Source organism: Anabrus simplex, chromosome 1 (assembly GCF_040414725.1).
Source record: "Anabrus simplex isolate iqAnaSimp1 chromosome 1, ASM4041472v1, whole genome shotgun sequence".
Taxonomy (NCBI): domain Eukaryota; kingdom Metazoa; phylum Arthropoda; class Insecta; order Orthoptera; family Tettigoniidae; genus Anabrus; species Anabrus simplex.
Genome location: NC_090265.1, coordinates 555,237,205 through 555,259,620, shown reverse-complemented (window position 1 = coordinate 555,259,620; position 22,416 = coordinate 555,237,205). Strand labels below are relative to the sequence as shown.

At 39.5% G+C, this 22,416-nt stretch overlaps 1 protein-coding gene across 1 annotated transcript in view; it reads right to left on the bottom strand.

Annotated features, from left to right (window-relative positions):
• The window catches only part of LOC136877288 (neprilysin-1-like), a 375,489-nt gene that overhangs the window by 35,751 nt on the left and 317,322 nt on the right, over positions 1-22,416 (bottom strand). Inside the window, exons 11-13 of the mRNA XM_068228470.1 lie at positions 12,273-12,449; positions 5,850-5,953; positions 4,807-4,862 (exon numbers count right to left, since the gene is read on the bottom strand). Coding sequence (XP_068084571.1) covers positions 4,807-4,862; positions 5,850-5,953; positions 12,273-12,449 — 337 coding nt within the window. The remainder of the gene's footprint in view (positions 1-4,806; positions 4,863-5,849; positions 5,954-12,272; positions 12,450-22,416) is intronic.

Genomic DNA, 22,416 nt, shown 5'->3' with positions numbered 1-22,416 from the left:
CTGAAGAAGTTTATAACCTCTCCGCTCGACTTATAATCGTTCAAACTCTGAGAGATACCTTCTACTTAATCTTTTCAAACGATAGGAAAGAGATTTGTTGCATGTTCAATCCTATATTGTTTATGACGAAATTTATTCCCAACATCATCGGTTTTCCCTTCATTTAAATGACGACGTGATCAGGTAAAATAATAATAATAATAATAATAATAATAATAATAATAATAATAATAATCATGCATACTGTATCAATAACGAGCAATTGAAATATTTTTAATTTAATGGCGTATGGCCTTGGAGAGGCTGTTGCAGGTTTTACAAACTGACGTCTACAGGTGACCTGTGTCTCTGAGGATGGAGCCCTACCTTTGATGAATTCTAATGTTGAAGACAGAAACACACCCAGTCCCCGAATCAGATAAATTAACTAAAAACCATTTAACCAGAGAGCCGGATGCATTGATAATTTATCTTTAGGAACTTGCCGATAGTGTGTGCTAGCTCGTAGGCGTCCTGTCAATCTTCTCACCAAGATGTCGATTATTGTACGTAGATGTTTGAAAAGTAACTGTCACTTTCCAGTGGTTCAGTTGGCACGTATTTGAGACGTGCAAATTTCTGTCTTACGTTTGAACTCCCTCGGCTCTACCTGTGACAGACTCCTCTTTTCGAGGGAGCTTTTTTTTTTTTTTTTGTTAGGGGCTTTACGTCGCACCGACACAGATAGGTCTTATGGCGACGGGAGGAAGCTATGAACGCTGGAGCTTCATTCTTCAAGAACGCCGGTACTTCGGGCATTTTGTGACTGGAGCGCTGTTGATGGTGATTCGTCTGTCGGATGGATACGTTAAGCCTTGAGCAGATCCGTGGTGCTATTCGACAGGAGTAGGCACCGGGTTTCGCCCTCTCCGTTCCTAATATAATATATCATGACATTCATATCATTAACTCCTCTGATGAGGTTGACGCCAGGAAGGGCACCCAGTCGTAAAAACTCGCTAAAATATTCATCTCACTTCATACCCGATCCCGTAGAGAAACGGAACAAGGGCTGGGCACACACACACGATCCCTACGGTTTGGAACTGTTAACGTTTGGCACAAACATTGTTACGTGTTTCCGTACCTTTAAGATGTTAAATTAGTTTTTGTATAATCCAAGGATATTTTATTTGTATTCCTCAATAAGCAATGAGGATTTATTCTGATTGAACCTGAAGCTTAATGTATTATTTAACTTATGTAAAAAGTTGAAGGGTAGAAAAATACTACTCCAATGGCAGACCATATACATGGATATGTTGTTTAACGAATTTCAGACATCCATAAATGGCCAGCACGTGCATCGTGAATTCAAATCCAGCAGAGGTAGTTCGATTTCTGATGGCCAAGGAAAGTACATTGAGTACTCCATGTAATGCGTAATAATGATTTTTTTAATCATAAGGACTCGCCCATAGATCGCCCAACAGAGATTCGTTTCTCTGCCACCTGGTAGAGTAAAATGGGACATCAAAATTGATATGCATACAGTCTATATGGCGTCAGATTATTATTATTATTATTATTATTATTATTATTATTATTATTATTATTATTATTATTATTGCGAGGCCCCATGGCTAAATGGTTAACGTGCTGGCCTTTGGCCCAGACGGTCCCGGGTTCGATTCCCGGCCGGGGCAAGGATTTTAACCTTCATTGGTTAATTCCGATGGCCCGGGGGCTGGACGTGTGTGCGCCATCTTCATCATTAGAATTCATCATTAGTAGGGTCCCATCATCACAGACGCGCAGTTCGCCTATACGGCGTCACCTCGAAAGATCTGTACCAGGCCTCTTCGGAGGCCACACGCCATTATTATTATTATTATTATTATTATTATTATTATTATTATTATTATTATTATTATTATTATTATTATTATTGTCCGCCTCTGTGGTGTAGTGGTTAGCGTGATTAGCTGCCACCCCCGGAGGCCCGGGTTCGATTCCCGGCTCTGCCACGAAACTTGAAAAGTGGTACGAGGGCTGGAACGGGGTCCACTCAGCCTCGGGAGGTCAACTGAGTAGAGGTGGGTTCGATTCCCACCTCAGCCATCCTCGAAGTGGTTTTCCGTGGTTTCCCACTTCTCCTCCAGGCGAATGCCGGGATGGTACCTAACTTAAGGCCACGGCCGCTTCCTTCCCTCTTCCTTGCCTATCCCTTCCAATCTTCCCATCCCTCCACAAGGCCCCTGTTCAGCATAGCAGGTGAGGCCGCCTGGGCGAGGTACTGGTCATACTCCCCAGTTGTATCCCCCGACCAAGAGTCTGCAGCTCCAGGACACTGCCCTTGAGGCGGTAGAGGTGGGATCCCTCGCTAAGTCCGAGGGAAAAACCGAACCTGGAGGGTAAACAGATGATGATGATGATTATTATTATTATTATTATTATTATTATTATTATTATTATTATTACATTTGAATCTCAGAGGAGGCATCGAACTGTGATTACAAGATAGCGGGTAGCATTCCACCAGTTGAGTAATTTTAAGCCTAAGTGAGGGATTTTCTGAATGAGATATATTAATATTTCCTAGAGCGGCACTAATAAATGCACAGTATTATAATAATAATAATAATAATAATAATAATAATAATAATAATAATAATAATAATAATAATAATAATAATAATAATAATAATAATAATAATAATAATAATTGTACCGGGCGGTACACCTCCACTCCGCTAATTTAAAATGTGCGCCTGTGGAAACTCCTCTGCTGGAGGAAGTCTGAACTTTATTTACCCTATTAATTTTCTAGTTTCTCAGAAGATGTCACCACCGGGAAAATTTTGAGTTTGTGAACTGTGTCATTTTCGACGTACTTTTGTTTTACTTGAAGTAAGAAGTGTGAACTTTCTCTTCTAGAGGACACCACTGAAAAACTACAATAGTGCACCCTAGTGGGAAGAAAAATAACTGTTCTTTGGAGAAAATTTTATTTCAAAAGTTTGTTCTTTGTTAAATTTCTTTCTGTTATTGTTTAAGTTGGCTGTATACCCCTCTTTCCCCTTGTTTTGCATTTGACCAATCTCGAATTTCTGGTATTAATTTCTGACCAATCATAGGTATCTTCCCCCAACTTGAATATGTTTCTATACCCTAGCCAATAAAAAGTTTGTGGGAGGGTGTTTTCTTTCCCCTAACACCTAGAACCTTCCGCGAGAGGATATAAACTGCTGATTTTTGGGTCTCCGGGCCACTTCTGTTCCATCTTTCAGTGTATTAAGTACATAGCAGGAGGCGGGAAGCGCCTCTTTCTCCGGCAGCGGTCAACAATAAGGTAATGGCCGATTAATAAATTCTTTCTTTGCTAGCTCAGCAGTTTAACTCTCGGGGCGGGTGCGAAGCGTTCCTCCATGTAACCTTTTCCTAAAATGTAACGATCTTTTCTTCTATTCTATTTTAAGCTGCATATCGGGATAGAGAGTGCTTAACCCTCTCGAGCTCCCACTCACATCGTCTTGAGGTGAACTTATTTTTCTCAACCAATTCTTCCGTAATGTAATGTAAATTGCTATTAAGTCACCTCTGTAGTATGGGATTAGCCCTTGTATTAACGGCCTAGGGCCAAGTAGGTCTTAAGCAAAGTGTATTGGGAGTGCAAGTTCGCCTCCTCTCAAATTGTATTTTAGAGGTCATGCATTAACCTTCTTGTCATTTAACAGACCTCAGTAGGTTGGGTATTTTACCCCTGTGTATATGTCCTTGGAGGACAGCTTAAAGGTGGAGTTCGGAGTGGCCTATGATAGGCTTGTATTTTAGGGGGAAGTTGCCCTTTCTTGAAAATTGTGTTTCTGCCTCAAGGAGGCTTTTGGGTGTAATTGGAAGCAAATGTTTCTGGCATGTTTGGGGGTTTTCGGCCCCTTTGTTGTATGGTGTTCATTGTAAGGTTGGGCTCATTGCTCAAGAATTATGTTTCTGACTTTTGAAGCCCCAAATGGGGTACCTATGTAAATGTATTTTTCAATCGTGTTTCGGCTCCTAAGTACCTGTTCTATTTGTTGTTACCTAATTTTGAAAAGAAAATATAACCTGGTTAAATTTTAATTAATTTTACTTTAGTAGCTTGAGACCCGTTCACCACCCCGCACCTTCTTTCACGCATAACTACCACAAAAACACGGTAACAATAATAATAATAATAATAATAATAATAATAATAATAATAATAATAATAATAATAATAATAATAGGCCTAATAATAATAATAGTTTTATACCCCACTAAGTACTTTTATGGTTTTCGGAGACTCCGATGTGCCAGAATTTTGTCTCGCAAGAGTTCATTTACGTGCAAATCTACCGACACGAGGCTGATTTATTGAGCACCTTCAAATACCACCGGATTGAACCAGGATCGAACCAGTCAAGTTGGGCTCAGCAGGCCTGTGCTACACCATCTGAGCCACTAAGCCAGGCACACACACACTGTGAAATAACTAAGTCCAATCTTTAACTTGGTTTTGTGTTGTATATTCCTCTGCCGAGGAGAAAGTGACGGCACTGCATGTTTAAAATTCATAAAATGTATATTTTTTTATCATCTTTGTTAAATTCACCTTGTTTTAATCTACATCTTTTGTATAATCGACTTCTATCTAATGTATATAGTCTAAGTGCATATTTTATCTCCTGAAAAAATCGGTGCGACTTAAAGCAAATTGTGAAAAAATAGCACTCTCTTTCAGCACACTTACATCGATATTTTTGTTAATTTACATAATATTATTCCTATCTTTAGTAATGATTCACGTACCTATACTGTTGAGTGTCAACTCGTAGAACGCGTTCACGACGAACGGGTATGCCCATCTGAAAAGTAAAACAAATATCACTATTAAATAGAAAAAGATCATATTATTTAGTACAATAAATGATGGCATTTACACTGTACTGATTTATAAGTCTGACAAAATGCGTCGTACTCATTGACAGTTGCACACTGCAACTTTCACAGTAGGTCATATGGAAAGATTCGAACGTATGACATGTTTTGCAACTTACAGGCTGATCAAAAGTACAGTACAATTAATTCTTTGTCTGCCCATGGAGCAACGAGAGAGGGATCGAGCTCTACTATCGTCATTTGACAACGGAATTGTCCTGTCAATGAAATTGAGGTAGACTACGAAAAAGAAACAGGGGCCTAATAGCCAAGGGAACACTTTATAATCTCTTTCTCGTTATCTCTCCTTACCCGAATAACATTAACTTCTAACGCATCCAGACGCGTCCTCTTTGCTCTCTCAGGCAGTTCTACTTTATTTTTTCCGCAAGCCCAGTTAATATTGATAGCTCCCCATCGAATTCCATTCCATTCATCAAGATATTTCCAGGGATTCCCTTGCCTGTCAAATGGAAGTGGGACTCCGTCACTCCCGAGCGTTCTCAGTAAACATTCTCTGAAGTAGGGTGCTACACTATTTCACACATTCCCAGTGACAATCTCCCCTCTCACGGGTTAGGGACCACTTGTGTTTGTATAGTCCTAGTCGTCTGAGTACAAGGAGGGCTATGACTCAGAATATGTCCGACGTGTCCATCCCTTCCATAGCAACGTGTATCCCAACTCTCAGGACCACTCGCTAGGCCACTCATCCGTTGCCCATGGTTCACGAACTAGGACGGACGTGACGGCAGTAACCCAAACCACCTACCACATTTTACTTCCATTCATAATTTCTTATAAAAATTGCTGAATGAGATTATGCTTATTGTTTAAAGGAGCCTAACATCTAGGTCATCGGCCCTAAAAATATAGTAGTTTAATATATCGATATCTACATTTACTGAACTTACCTCCTATCAGTTGTCGGCTGATCGAAAATGTCGGGTGGTATTGTCCTTAATTGTCTGTATCTTCTTATCACATTCCCGAAGAAATCATCGGGATCGATATCAACCTGCAAAGGAATTTAACAATTAATTGATTAAGATTATTACTTGACTGACAGTGTGCGAAATTATCCAAGAACTAGAAAGCGAAGAAAAAAGTCATCACAAATTCGTCATGGGGGTCAAAATTCTTATACATGATGTATCAATCTTCACTCTAAATTATAAGGCTTATCTGCGTACAAGAATTTGCTAAACTGAACCAAAACATTCATCCTTAAAATTTTGGATAATCCAGTACATCCAATGTTACTCAAATGATGGAAGCATGTCATAGTACTTCATTTGTAGTAGTAGCTTATTTATAGCAGCTGAAAGAAAGTGGGAGATAAATTAGTCAGTAAACCGTCAGAGCTTCATATTCTGAAGAAAAAGAAGAAAAGAAAAAAGGCCGATCTTAAATTTTAAGACACACAAGATATCAGTGCTTTATAAATCTTTACAAGCTTTATACTAATTTACAAATGGAATCACACATAACATTATATTAAAAATAATTTACACTAAAAGGAATGATATATATATAAATACGAGGGCTGTAAATAAAGTAGTTGCAACGTAGTCCAGACACTCGCAGGAGATCGGGCATGCGCAAATAGGATATTGAAGCGGTCAGGTGGCGCTGTTGTCGATCTGCAGTGTGCATTTCACGGGCATCCTGTTGGGAGTGTTATTGCTGAGTGGCGTTGAAGTGAAGAGTGTCGATTTCACCGCTCTAAAGCATGTTTTCTAAAGGTGATCAGTGTTCATGGATTAAAATCGAGGTTGCCCGTGGCAAAAATGCATCAAAATGTTATACAGGATTACGTGGTGAAGTCTGTGGCGAGAATGCATTACCGAATATGACGGTTGTACGATGGGTCAAGGAGTCAAGCTCCCATTGCAACGGTGGCATTGGGAGGTCTTGGAACACCCTCCTCACTCACAAGACATGAGTCCCTGTGACTTCTACGTGTTTCCGAATTTGAAGGAACACCTCCGAAGCCGCCTATTTCCAGACGTGGCATCTGTACTCCGCGCAGTACGATGCTCCGTCGCTGTCATCAACAGAGAACGTCTTGCCAACAGTCCCCTACGGCTTCCCAACATTTGGCATATTGTAATAGACTTTGAGGGTCACTACAACGAAGGAACGTAATGCCTTTTTCTTGTTAGTTCATTAAATATTGCGTCTATCAATATTGCTACTACTTTATTTACACCTCTCGTATGATTCTACTCAAATTAGCAAAGATGCAATTTGTTATCGTTTATGGAATTATACCGAAATATAGCCTATATATAATTAAAAATTTGTCCGCTTTCTGCTGGTATTTTGCTTACACGTTTCAGACTGTTTGTCTGTCTTTCTGCTTGACTGTTTATCTGAGTGTTTGTCTGTTTTATGCTTATAACGGGAAAATGATTGGAGATATTTAAACCAAGCTACTTAGAATAAGCTACTTAGAATGCACCATCTCAACGATATTAAAAAAAAAATTAGATGTTATTTCAACATTCCTTAATATACAGGGGCTTTGTAGGAAGCTTAAAACAAACAACAAAACGAAATATCTTGGTTGATATTAGGTTTATGAGAAGAAATGTTATTGAATTGAAGTTGTTTAAATGTAATTCGAAACATTTTTCTGGCCAATATTTCGGTAGTGTGTATTTTGGGATTACGCAGGACGGCCAAGATGTGTTAAGTGCCGTCTTATTGCGATAAGGCTAGGCGTGCACTTGCGATTTTAATCGCGCGATTGTTTAACCCCAAGAATGAAACGCATTGCTACAAATACGAATGCACGTACATGCGACCGTATAATTGCAGTGATTAAAAAGATGCAACCAGACCTATTTTTTTAGCGACTATCCCTGTTTCGGCATGAGCCACATAGACAGCGCCCTGCGCGGATATACAAAATAATATCCGTATCCGCAAACGGTTATCCACATCCGCAAAATGGTTGTACGAGGATATTCTAAATATTTAACTACATTATATTACACTCAAGATTTTGAAACGGGTACATCTGTTAACATAATACAATAGGCCTGACAGCTGGCACCAGAACTCCTACAGTCACAGGTTATGAGGAATTTTCTCTTGCGACAACTACCGACGTATTGACCTTTGTTCCTTCCTTCCATTAATTGAGGACAGGAGCCAGCTAGGCTTAGGTCAGATTTTTGGCTTTATGGTCTCAAGGCTCTTTATAGATCACCATTCTCCCATACCAGTGTCAAGGGTCACCTAACCATAAGCAGAAACAAGAGTATACCTGAGTGAAAATCAATAAACGTCATTATTAAGAAATTATTAGCACTGGCATACAGTCTGTATCCACCGCGCTGGGCTCTACACATAAAAAGGAATGGATCTGCACGCACAAGCGACCGTTCAGTCGCAGTTCAAGCAAATATTCCTCTCTGTCTGACTGCATGCATTTTATACTAGCGCCAGAAATATGCGGCAACGAATCAAACGGTGATGACGACCTTATAGATAGTGTGCTCGGTACCGACAGATTGATATTAGAGATTGAAAACTACAAGCTCTTTAAAATAAGTAACTCAAAGAATAGACCTACAGCGATCGCAACATAAAAGGAAAACTTCGAGGAGAAGTAAGTTATGTTTACATTCTGTCGAAACTGGAATGAATCCTCCGGTGTAGAAAGAAAGTGAAGGTATGTTTGATATCCTATTTGAGTACAGTTTAATTATTCTACCTTTATTACTGCGTTGGCGATTGTGTAATGCTAGATTCTTGTAATGTTTCAAAGATGATGGACGTAATGACATTTTCGAGCAAATTGTATTAGGATAAAGTTCTTTTATTTGTTATAAGTACCAGGTCGAACACATACCTTTTGGATACAAAGAAATAATACCAATAATTGGGATAATCGATTGGCTAATTATTAGCGTATTAAACATTAAAAGCAATAAAAGGATCCAACAATAATAATAAAATTCTGATCGACGGAGTTATTTCTAATATCTTGGGGCAATCCAAGGAATTAGTACGAATGCAATACTGAAAAACTAATAAAATTAATTATGTGGATCATTAGATACTCAAATAACTGAAGTAAGAGATCAACAGCTAGGCTCTAATATTATTTGAAAGACATATTCTCCAGAAGAAAGTATTTAAATGTTCTGGAGAAAACCATACCCTCCACTTGAGCAAAATTTAAAGATGAAAAAGCCAACAGTTATTTAATTAATTTCTGATTTAGCGACATTTAAGGTAAAAAAGATTCGATAAATAAGTAGTACATTATCCATCGTGCAATTGTAAAGAATTAATAAAATAAAAATAAAATACTGCGACAACGATGTTTCTGTCGCAGCGACCAGAAGTCGCAATTGCGCCCCTAGCCAAACTTCGACCATTCAAAATGATTGCCATATTTTGAAAAAAATCATACTACAGTACTATATGGTCCGACCTATCTGTGTCGGTGCGACGTAAAGCAACTAGCGAAAAAAACAAAAAAACAACAACAAAAAACAACAACAACAACAAACAAACTATAATGTCCTGATACATACAATAGTACAATTGATGTAGGAATACGATTCTTTTTAATTGACTGCTGTAACTCATTACGTTTCATTTACATGCATTACGGAAATTCAATATGTGAGCATTTTGTCACTCTACACATATTTACTCGATAATCTCCCTTTTCCCACACACGCCCCTACACGTTGTCAACGGTGTTTAGGAAGGCGGGTTTGCTCTTAGGCGCTTTCGTATACACGGCAAACTGTGGTTTTTGGTACAGTCAGTTCCCTGCTGCCTCTTGTAGACCTATTTCATTTTTTATGGCTACGGAGATAAACTTCTCTTACGCTTCGTCCTTTACGCAAGCAAATCGTGTCCACAAATTGCACATACCATCTGCGAATCGAGTTGACGGAGGGTAAATCCTTCTTATATTTTCTTCGAAAATGGCGCTGGATGGGCTGATGTTAATGTTATTCAAGAGTACAACATGTTTTTTCCATACCATTCACCGCCATTTTGCAAATACTGCTGTAATTGTCATCTGGTGGTAAATGAGGTAATTACGGTCGATGCAGAATAAAACTTAGGAAATTTGTCTATCCATCACTGCAACGATATTAATACTATGTTTTGCATTGCCTGTATTGTATATACAAGTGGTTAGTATAACAATGCCGCATCTGGGTGGAACTGCAATCGGTCTTTGGGAACTAGTAGTTACCTTTGAAACTGTCTGAGCCCATTTTTTCTCAGATGAGTCTCTGTATGATCGGCTGCATCCACGGGGGCGGAAGAATATTAATTTATATATTAAATTTTATGAAGTGAAGGTAACTCCGCTAGTTTGTAACAACAGAGTTTCAAGTCACAGTTTGTAGTAATTTTACACCACCGTCTTAACAGTACGTTAACGTGCTACTGTTTGAAACTGGTGAATCTCCCGCTGTATCACTGGTATAAATAATACGAGATGCCACACAGTACGTACTATGGTCGTCTGACGAGAAGTCGCGTGGATGTGGGGTACCTGAGCATGCTTCCATCTCAAGGCCTGACAATGAACATGGTTCCGTCCGAGGTGATTCGTGCGAACAGAGGTGCTGTTGTGAAGTTTCAAAGTGGTTGTGCAATTGTGCTTTAGTTACACATTTACTGAAAGTACTGCATAATTACCAGTTTAATAGTGAATATGCATCTATTTCAGAGAGCTCGCACTGTCTATCAGGACTACTGTTTGTAGCGTAGTGTACTGTAGTATGTTACTCATGCCATACCTAGAATTCGCCACGACTTCTCCGTCAGACGTAGATAGTATTGCAAGGAGCTGGAACTGCATCATCTGCCACACGGTGCCTAGCAGAAGACTTTGGAAATGTTTGAAGGTGAAGAAAATGGGCAGTTCTACAATAACTATTACCTTGCCGAGGACCTTCAGAGGTTACCGGTATATTTTTTAAAAAATATATTGAAACCTCACTGAAATCTGTTCAGACGCTTTCTCACAATTTCCATTACCAGAAAACGAAGGGAAGAAAATTACATATCGCTTTTAGATGCTTCTAAATCGGCACTGCCAAACGTAGCCTCGAAACCAAGCATGTTAAGTGTTGAACCGTAAGATAACGTGTCGGTAGATGCAGAGAGGGTCTCGGCCCGTAAGTGGCCACGGCTGGTCCGTGGTCCAACAGCTCTGCACTCTGACCGGCCAACCGAGAAGAGAAGGGGTGGCCACGGTTCTACCGTGACTCTACGCCTCTGCATTCGGGAGACGGGACAAGGCTGGACCTCACGGCTGGCCCCAACCGTCGGCTGTCCTGAGAATGGTTTTCCGTGGTTTTCCATTCTCCTGCACTAAGGTGAATGCCGGGACAGTTCCTAGTATAGGCCACGGCCGCCAACTCCCCCACCTTCTCGGAGCACCTCCTTCACCGTAACAAATCTCCCGGCCTGAGAGACGGCGTCACCGTCTAAGAGGTCCGCCTGTTAGTAGCAGTAGTAGTAGAATTAAGATAACGATATTCTCCATTTTCAATGTACCTTGTAATTCATACTCAGTTCATCTATCATTGTATGAACATATGTATTGTGTATATAATTACGTCCTATTCAAAAGTAGTTTGTAAGCCAGTATTCACGTAAATTCTACCCATCATTGCTCCATTTCATTCTGTGTTTCTAGCATAGTAAAATTTATCAAAATTGAGATACAACTCTTGTTCTATGTTCCACCAGCATACTTATTGTAAAAAAAAAAGTTTACAACCATATCTGTAATAGTGTACTCAAATTCAGATGTCCTTAATAATATGCCCTATCGTATATATTTGCAAAAAAAAAAAAAAAAAAAAAATGATGGCCCCCTACCACCAATAGTCAGCAAACAAATAAATAAAATACACCCTCAGATCATGCCCCCTTACCCACACAACCGATTAAAACTACCTCTAAGATATCAACATCCATCCCCCTCACTTACTTTTCCCTCCTCCTTTAGCATTCCCACTGTCCCGGCCAGAGAGAGGGTGTTGCCCTCTGGGTGACCTGGCTCACCCTTTCAGAGTCAGGAATGAAAGAAAAAAAAAGAGAAGATAACGACAACCTAAACGGTTACGTTCTGCTTGTTTTCTTAATATGCCAGTCTGTGTTCTAGATTACGTCACAGCATTGAGCTTACGACCTTAGTAGTCTCCAGGTCGTGACTGGAAAAAGTAGTGGTATAAAATATTTGTTTTAACTCAAACAGAAACACTACTGCAAGACTTTATTTTTCTGGAAGTGTACACATATGTCCTAGTTTGCCACATGCAGAGGGCGTAGCCACTCACATCCTGCAGAAGACTGGCCACGTACGTTTGGTTCCAGAGCTGTGGCCAGGTGAAGAACTGACCCCTCAGAGATGCCAGTTTCCGTAGTGCTGCTGCACGAGTACTTTCATCCAGCCAGGCGAGCTGTTGTATCCTGGACTGAAGAGAGTTCTTCAGGCGATCGAACATCAACGTCACCTGAAAAAAAGGAACAACTACGATATTTCATTCAATATTAATATAGGCTGAAACACACTCGACCTAGATTCCTTGGTGTAGGAGTAATAGCGTTATCTCCCTCTGATTCAATAATATTAATATGAACTGTAAATTGTATAGGGAGAATATAAACTTCCCCAGATGTCTTTACCTTCCAATAACATATAGGATTTGTAGCATATCCTATGTCACGTTTTATAATTGATCCACATTGTTTGTTAATTACAACGAACATACAATCATGGGTTTGCATCTAGGGTACATCAAATTCATGGCTTAAAACACAGATTTCTCTATTCCTAGTATAAATACGGCTTACATGATATATGTACTTCAATAATATTTTATTTACACCACCATGGCTATCTCTAGTCATGGTCTAGTCCACACTTGGTAGCAACGTCGCAGAGGGAGATGGTAGCCATCTTTTTAACTAGACACAGCTGAGGACAAAATCGAGACCCAGCTATTTACATTTTAAAAGAATAATGAATGATTAATGACGTACGCCATTGTGAAAATTATCTTGTAAGCTTATAAGAAGTCAACAAAACAAATATGTACATTGTCATTAAATACTTATCTACTTATAACATACCGGTACCGTATTAGTTTGCCTAATGATTTTATGCCGGTGATACCGCATGTAATTTCCTTTTGTTTAACATTTGTATAAGAATGATTTCCTAGTGAATATTTTTTAAAAAATACTTGCACAATGTCGTACATAACGCAAGTTTAATGGAACAATTTTCAATTTGAAAAGAGTACGTAACTACTATCTGCGTCTCACGAAAAGTCGCGGCAGCTTGTAGGTACTCTAAGCTACAAACATTTGTCGGGCCATACACTGACAGTGAGAAGTCTCTGAAACAGATGCATGTTGAACCGCATTCCACCCGCACGAAAACTTCCCGATAAACAATAATATCGGTGGAATATAATGCGCGGGTACAAAACTACAAGTCTAGAATCGGCATAAAAAGATAAAATGGAAATGAATAATCGAAATGGGTTATCGCTATGACACAGGCACTCCAACACACTCCCGCACTCACCCACACGACCAAACATTTCGGCACGGATATGCAAACATAACATCGGGCACACAGATCCAACAGTAATATAACATCACACAAGGTCATCCAAGGGTCACTCAGATGGGCACAGGAACGTGCGTATGGAGCGTGCACTAGGAATACGGCAGCAAGACCGTGTAATCCAACGCAGCAAAGTATTCTCATCATGACCGCGATTCGTACAAGGCAAGGTGGTTCTCGCGATGACACGAAAGGCAATCACAATCTGATGGTTCGTGGCAAACGACAAAGCTGACACAATTATACAGTATATGCTGGACCGTCATAACCAAAAAGCATATCAATCAAGTACCAAGGTCACATCCACACAGTCCGTTCATACAACGGAGTAACATTGCATATCGAAAATAAGAAAAAGCCAAATTAAAAAAAAAAAGATTACTAATACAGGAGCATTCAAAACTTCAGTAGTACTCACGCAAGTTTATAACATAGTAATCTTGGCTGACGTGGGCGAATGGATTCTGCCATTGGTTGAAGGTTACGCCAATGAAATGTCGTTCCCATAATTCAAGACAGCCAGAAGTTATGACCAACTTACGCGATGAAAAGACCTAAGAGAATGAGGCAATGTAAAAGAATAAGCATATGACATAAATAAGAATAACAATATCTGGCTGTCTTGAATTATGGGAGTGACGTCGTTTCATAGCGCAAATCTTCAGACGATGGCAGAGTCCATTCGCGCCACGGCCAGCCATATGAACCCACCAAAGAGAAATACGAGCATGTTGAAATAGTTGAGACTTAGCGATGCAGTAATTACGATTCTGAACACTAGAAAGCATAGATTGCGCTACTTATGCTTTAATATGAATAGGAAATAGAGGCATAAAGCCACGCGACTTATGATTGAATATTAATAAGAAATAGAGGTTAGAGCGGCTTGATCACAGACCAATGGCTTTGTCAAGAGTAATGTTTGCTTCTTCACAGACCAATGGTTTTGTCACTAGCCGGACCTAACCTACCAAGCCCAATGCAGGGAGACAGTAATTACGGAATTGCACACTGTAAAGATTGCGCAATACTGGCATTCATGATTCAATATAAATGAGAATCACAAATAATGACATGTTTAAATGGTTCAGAGGTAGCGGTACACACTGGTCCAGGGGAAAGAAATGCTAAAAAAATTATTTCATACACACATATAAAGAAGGATATAGAAAAAAGGAATAATTATTTATACCGACATTGAACGTACCTTAATGGAGATCAGCAGCTGCCAGAAAGAGACTTTCTGATTACCATATCAACAAAAAGAATAACTAAACATCACATAACTTGTTGATTAGCAACGAAAATAATAATTAAACATCATGCGCAATCAGTCAACACCTCCTAGATATATAAGGCGAATATACTGTGACGTCAGCATAGGGAGGCAAGCTTGAACCTTTTCAGTAATAACACAGCAATGAGTTTGGCCATGTAACGCTGAAATTAGAAGAGTTTTAATTCGTTTAATGATGCCAATTGCTAATACCGTTGTACGTAATGGAACTGATGTGTGTGTAAGGAGAATTCCGACAGTGACAACGAAGTGCATGCATTAAGTCTACGAAAGACGAGGTTATGCGGCAGATATGTTTACGTGCAATTCCAAGACAAGACTACAGATTTACAAATAACTCAATGGTGAGTAACTACTATTATTACATTCTTACACAATCATAATGAGTATAGGCCTATGGCGTATTTAACTACACGCAACAGCTGGTGATCTATAGGCATATTTACTCTTCAGTGATATAAGGTTATGTTAGCTCACAATCATGGGATATATTATTTCAACGGTATTGTTATTTTTATTATTTTACGCATTAAAACATACCACCTATAAGAGCTGCTGGTGTAGGCCGAATTACTCTGTAAATTCACGAATTTAGCTCACGGTGATACATTATTTTACAGGTATGCCACAGACATTTCAAAGTCGGTGATATTTTATGGGAAGTAACTGGTACTGATCCTCAGGAAAAACTTTTAACTACTCCTCTTCCAAGACCATGACTGTCAGACTGCAGTGGCTTATATCTTTCCCAACCCCGTGGTGAAGGGATATAATGCATGCCTCTAACCCGGAGGCCCTGGGTTCGATTCCCGGCCAAGACAGGGATTTTTACCTAGATCTGAGGGCTGGTTCGAGGTTCACTCAGCCTGCGTGATTGCGAGCTATCTGATGGTGAGATAGCGGCCCAGGTCTAGAAAGCCAAGAATAACGGCTGAGAGGATTCGTCCTGCCGAACACAAGACACCTCGTAATCTGCAGGCCTTCGGGCTGAGCAGGGCCAAGCCCTTTAGGGCTGTTGCACCGTGCGATTTTTACAAAATTTATGAGACATAGTAGCAATTTAATGTTGCCACATGACAATACTTTTAAAAGAGTAGGCTCCAGTCTAAGTGGTATTCCAATATTAGGACAGAAACTTACATACTTTCTGGAATACATAAAGTTCAAGGTTTCGAACAGAATGACAAATTGGTAACATCGATGGTAGGTGAAATTCTCATTAAACCATACATGAACTTCAAGGGTGGAAATACTGCAAATACTGCCAGTGATGCTACATCAGCTTAGATGTTAGGCCTATGCTAATATTATACGCTAGTTTTCTTTTAAGATCATGTAATGCCTATTTAAATTGAAATATGTTTGTAACATCCTGTTGTGCTGTGAGCAATTCGGTCTAAGTAAGTTAACATTGCAAAATGCTGTCATGTTTTACAATATAATTCAATATCCTTTAAATTTTAAATGCTATTTGTTAGTAAATAAATTATTCCATTGGCAAAAAATATTAAAATCATGTCTGTGTTTAACCATGTTTCGCGTTTCTCTACATTGCCATCGCCTCCTTAGCGTGACGTCACCACGCAGTTGTTAGGCCTTATTATCTAGGAGGTGTTGAATCAGTCTCCTCCCCTTAAGGCCTATGCCACTGCCTTCGTAATGTCCAGGCCGTACTGTCCTTTGATGACGTTACGCTTTGGGGGGGACTTGAAGGCGATACGCATACGTTCCGCTTGAATAACACACTCGTTTTAATTACTTCAAGAACTGTTAACACCTTATAAAATCAAAACCTATCCTCAAATATTTGTTAATTCAGACATACAATGCATATCCTTCTCCGTAACGTTCTATTTCTCGCGTATATACGTTATACGTTCGTTTGCTTGAGTACAGCCTAACACTTTGAGACATATTCTTGCGATTTTATCCATTTTCCGGTCAACTGGAACATTCACATCATACACACTGACAGAAAACATGGAGCCAATTACCATTACTATTTATTACAAATATAAATTATTTCTGTACCTCACTGTTTCCACTCCATGAACACTGCAGCTTTCCTGGACCTCTTACAGGAAGTTACACCAGTATGGAGTAGGCCTGCTCTCTTTGAAGCACTTTGTTGAATACACAAGTCGGTGTGAATTTTGGAAAAAGTTATTTAAAAATGTATTCACCCAAATATATATAGACTGTCCGGCCAGGTCTTGCTATTTCTTCCCGGAGTCACAAATGACTAGGGAATCTGCCAACTGCATTGACTCCAAAGCCAACGATTTTGTGACACACTTAGGATTGTCTGAATTTAGAAATGCCATCTTATATGTATCTGACACTAACACACAAAATACTTTGCACACCTCAATTCCAAGTTCTATTGACATGTCTGATGGATACTTTAAGCCCCCTCGATTTAGGAAATTCAGATATCTTACTTCTGGAGGTAATTCATAAATAAGATCTGAATCTGTCAGAAGATAAGATTTACATAAATCACACTGCTGTTTGATACTCATACATTTTTTATTTTTAAAATTTTTTTGCTATTTGCTTTTCGTCACACCGACACAGATAGTTCTTACGGCGACGATGGGACAGGAAAGGTCTAGGAATGGGAAGGAAGCGGCCGTGGCCTTAATTAAGGTACAGCCCCAGCATTTTCCTGGCGTGAAAATGAGAAACCACGGAAAAACATCTTCAGGGCTGCCGACAGTGGGGTTCGAACCTACTGTCTCCGAACACTGGATATGGCCGCACTTTAGCGACTGCAGCTATCGTGCTCGGTGATACTCATAAATAAGACTTGCATTTTCAAATACACCTAATTCAGATAAGCCGTAGGTCTGATTACATAAAAATATAGGGCCTACCTAATGTTACCCATGTTTATGACATAATAAAAAAAATTTAACTCACCATCTGGACGAGACACACTTATTCCTCTCGGGATGTGATTTTCAGAAAAGTGCTTGATACACACAACTGTGTTGTGATTAACTATTAAATTCTCCCTGGGAATAGCCTTCTTCCATAACTTAACTCGTTCTTCATCAGAAGGAAACATAAATACCGGAATGTACTCTCCTTGTTTATAATTGGCTTTGCAACCAGGCACACAGCAACTCTTAGGCATGGTGATTTCCCTCACTGATCATCTTAATTCAAGTATATACAATTCGAGGTTAATAATAAAACACAGAATGCACTAACTCAATTAATTTTACACTATAAATATAACTTTACACAAATAAACTACAAAATCAAAACACTGAAGAACGATCTTGTTAACCTATAGCTTCACATAAATACACGCTCACACTAAGTTTTCTTCACTAATTAACGATTTTCCACTTAATAATGCAGTCGATGACGACTTATTCTCACATATATCTGAGTGAACATGCGGCCATCGTTAAAAATTTCAATAAAACTGCGAAAATCTATGTTTAACTCTACTAACTCATATGCTAAACTTCCCCCCTAACGATCAGCTGATCGCTTTCCCGCGCTCGTTACAGTACGGCCTGGACATCACGAAGGCAGTGGCAAGGCCTAGGAAGTCTTTGATTTTCCCTGTTGGCCAGCATGCATTTGATGTTCGTTTGTCTCCACTTATTCCTTGAACTTACTGGTTGTGTACATGCATCACATGTAGGCTAAGTTGTGTTTTAAAAAGTATCATTGTTCAGCTTGTAGTTAAAATGCCAAGGGCTAGTGGAGGATTATTCAAAAAGCCATACGCATTGTCAACATACATACAATTTTGAAAGATAGCCATCCATGACAGAAAATAAAAATAAAAACCTACAACCTGTTTTCCAGTCATTGACCGGATCAGGGATGTAATGAATGAAGCAGATATAGGCTGTTAGTACGATGGGGTCGCCACTCACAAAGTGATTTATTAATGAATGATAGATTCTATGAAATAAGAATGGAGAGTGTTGCTGGAATGAAAGATGATAGGGAAAACCGGAGTACCCGGAGAAAAACCTGTCCCGCCTCCGCTTTGTCGAGCACAAATCTCACATGGAGCGACCGGGATTTGAACCACGGTACCCAGCGGTGAGAGGCCGACGCGCTGCCGTCTGAGCCACGGAGGCTCTCCATCCATGACAGATGACGAACAAAATGATGCCACACCACTTCTGAGAAATATCTAAATTTAACATAGTTAGAATTGTGATAGAGCAATGTTCAGTATACCATTTTAAAGGGGAGGCTTCAGGGAATAAATAATGTTAATAAACATGTTTTTGAAAATTTGAACAAAAATTCCCTTAAAATCCAGAATTTGACTTCTGGAGAGGCACGTAGCCCTAAGTACCCAGGTAACGGACAGTGAAAACTTTTACTTTTCACTCCTCCGCTTGTACGGTGATGGCTTTGTTTTTTCTTTTAACTATGCTCGTACCTCAGCCACACGCTAAATCAGACAGGCTTCACCTAGCGTAAGTTCTCAGAGCAGTTAATTTCAACTTTAAGTCTCTCTCTCTCTCTTTTTTTTTTGCTAGTTGCTTTACGTCGCACCGACACAGATAGGTCTTATGGCGACGATGAGACAGGAAAGGGCTAGGAGTGGGAAGGAAGCGGCCGTGGCCTTAATTAAGGTAAGACCCAGCATTCGCCTGGTGTGAAAATGGGAAACCACGGAAAACTATCTTCATGCCGATAGTGGGGTTCGAACCTATTATCTCCCGAATACTGGATAGTGGCCGCACTTAAGCGACTGCAGCTATCGAGCTCGGTACTTTAAGTCTCTTACACGAAACAGGAGCGCAACTGTTGCCGATCATAATCATCAACAACGACGACGACGCTGCTGAAAACAGACACCTGCTAAACTACTAGAAAAGCACAGTGGAGAAAAGTGAATTTAAACAGTCTCTGTAGTAGCGTCTTCGTTACTATTTATTCATCAACAAACAGGTCAATTACTAAATGTCATACTTTAATAACGGTGTCAATTTCTGAAATCGTTGCGTAATTAAAATGTTAATTTCACGTAATTTTTGACTAGTTTCATGCAAAGCGGGACATAAAATATGTACACTTGTTTAATATGGAGCCTCTATGGAAGAACCATGGGATGTTTATTAGCAGTTAAAAGGATGTTAAATATAAGCATTATCAATAGAGCAGTAGAGAAAAGTGTAACTGAAAGTTAAACTACTTGCTAGATGCCATTTGTAATTTAGGCTATATATAACTTAGGTCCATTTTCTTTCTGTTCAGACGTATAAACTTCATTGAAATTCCTCCAGAAGACTGTGCTCTTTTAATGAAACTTGTTAAACGAAAATTACTGTTGAAAGTGGGCTATGCTTTCTGTGATGGATGACGGCTTAAGATATCAGAGAAATCAGAAGGTGGTGAGCCACTCTACAATTGATGAAACCTTAGATGACTAGCTGGCAGTTTGGTGATTACATTTGACCCCTGCTAGAGCCTGATCGATTATCTGTAAGGTTGATTTATTCTGTTACGTCTAGCGTGGGTCAGCTACTCAACGGGCGCTAATGTACTCGTGAATTAGCAGAGGGAAGGCGTAGTAGACAGAGAGAAGACTGATCCGGAAGATGTGACTGCTCCAATAAATGAAAGACGAAACTTGATATACGTATTGTCAGAGTATAAAAAGTCTTCAAAACCGACTATTTAGGTTGTGTTCGTGTACTTCAGTTTAGAAGAGTTCACCGCACAGACACTTTAGAGCCCGATTACTTCAGTACAAAAAATATTGGTACCCGCTTTAAAGTGGTTCCTCCCAAATTTCTGATGGGAATAGAAGTGTTAAGGAGGAAACAAGAACAGGTGAAGTATTAACATGATCAGTCGTCGTCAGATAATATTGAGGGTGGGAAGTAAGTTCGGATGAAATGCCGTAGTGATACTGTCAAAGTAATGAAAAATATACGGGAAACTATCCCTGTTGAATGGTTCCCTGGAGACATTAAAGCGGCTGGAAGCGTATTATAACAGCAATAACGAAACTAATAGAAAGGTTACCCAAATGTGCGAGGACTTGTCCCGAATAATATTTCCTGATCAATTACGGTAAATGCATGAAGAGAATTAATAACAAATTAAGACTTATGTGGTGCGCAAAGGATATGGAAACACTTCTCCAGTCCTCAGTTCTTTTACTTTTCGCTGAAATGTTCTACTCTGAAGGATTCCGTAAAAGGGTGTGTCGTAGGAGGCAGCAGAGGACAATTATTTATAGCTACATTGTTATGTAGTATTACATTCAAGAATTTGCATCTTTTGCTTTGAGGAATTAGTGATTCCCTCTTTTTTCCTCACTTATTCCAACTTTCTTTCATGATCATTGATATTACATATTGGCGAATGATAGTTTTTATTTTTATGAGTTGATATCATCATCTTGATCACTGTCATCTCCCTGAAGACTCTTTTGTTCATACGGGTCTGGTCTGTGTAGTTCTAAAATGAAATTCAAAGTCTCAAATAAATACACTTCTAGCTGTTGAAGTCGCAACTGTAGGAAGAAGCTATCCGATCGACCACAGATGCGTAGAATACGTAGACCTCGGGAACACAATGACACGATCAACGGTGACGAAGAATTGTGTGCTACATGCGCTAGTCACAAACCAAGGCAATAGGAAGACGGCCACAGTTACGTAATGGATGCATCCTGTTCTATGGCCGAGTGGTCAGTGTCTTGGCCTTGTTTCAAAGATTCCTACCACTTACCCTCCTCAGAGGGTTAGCCTTGCAAGGGCTGCATCGAGTTTTAATACCGAGCGAGTTGGCCGTGCGGTTAGGGTCGCGCAGCTGTGAACTTGAATTCGGGAGGTAGTGGTTCGAATCCCACTGTCGGAAGGCCTGAAAATGGTTTTCTGTGGTATCCTATTTCACACCATGCAAATGTTTTGGCTGTACCTTAATAAAGGCCATGGACGCTATCTTCCAAATTCTAGCCCTTTTCCATCCTTCCGTCGCCGAAAACCTTCGATGTGTTATGATTATGATTATGATTAGTCCACACCAAAGTTAATGAACAATGTCAAGGAAAACATTTCTCCACATGTTAATAAACTTTTGTTAACGAACTTCTTCAACACTGTGTCCACACCAAAATAGCTGTTTATGAGGTTACAATTGATAGGGTCAGGAAGAAGAAAATACTTACAGCTGCAGCTTTCATTATTTTAGTGAGTACAATAATTGTAGAGAAGCGCATACGCGAAGTGTGACAAAGAAAAAGACTGGAAAGGCGAGTAGAATTAAGTTTGGAAAGTAAACACTTATGTCAGAACTTGTAATTCATGATGCAGCAGGCTTTCAAAATTCTCTTGAGAATGCCCCCACATGACTTTCAGTTCTTGTTGACAGCAATTGGGTCTGAAATTGCAAGTAATGATGCAAGTTATCGGAAAGCCGGCTCCACTAATGACAGACTATATTTTTTTAAAGATAGGCTATAGCTTTAAGGTTCCTAGCAACTGGTGACATTTCACTTATATATCTATTTGTGTAGAATATCAAAACAAATTTCATTTATTGTGTCTGAGGT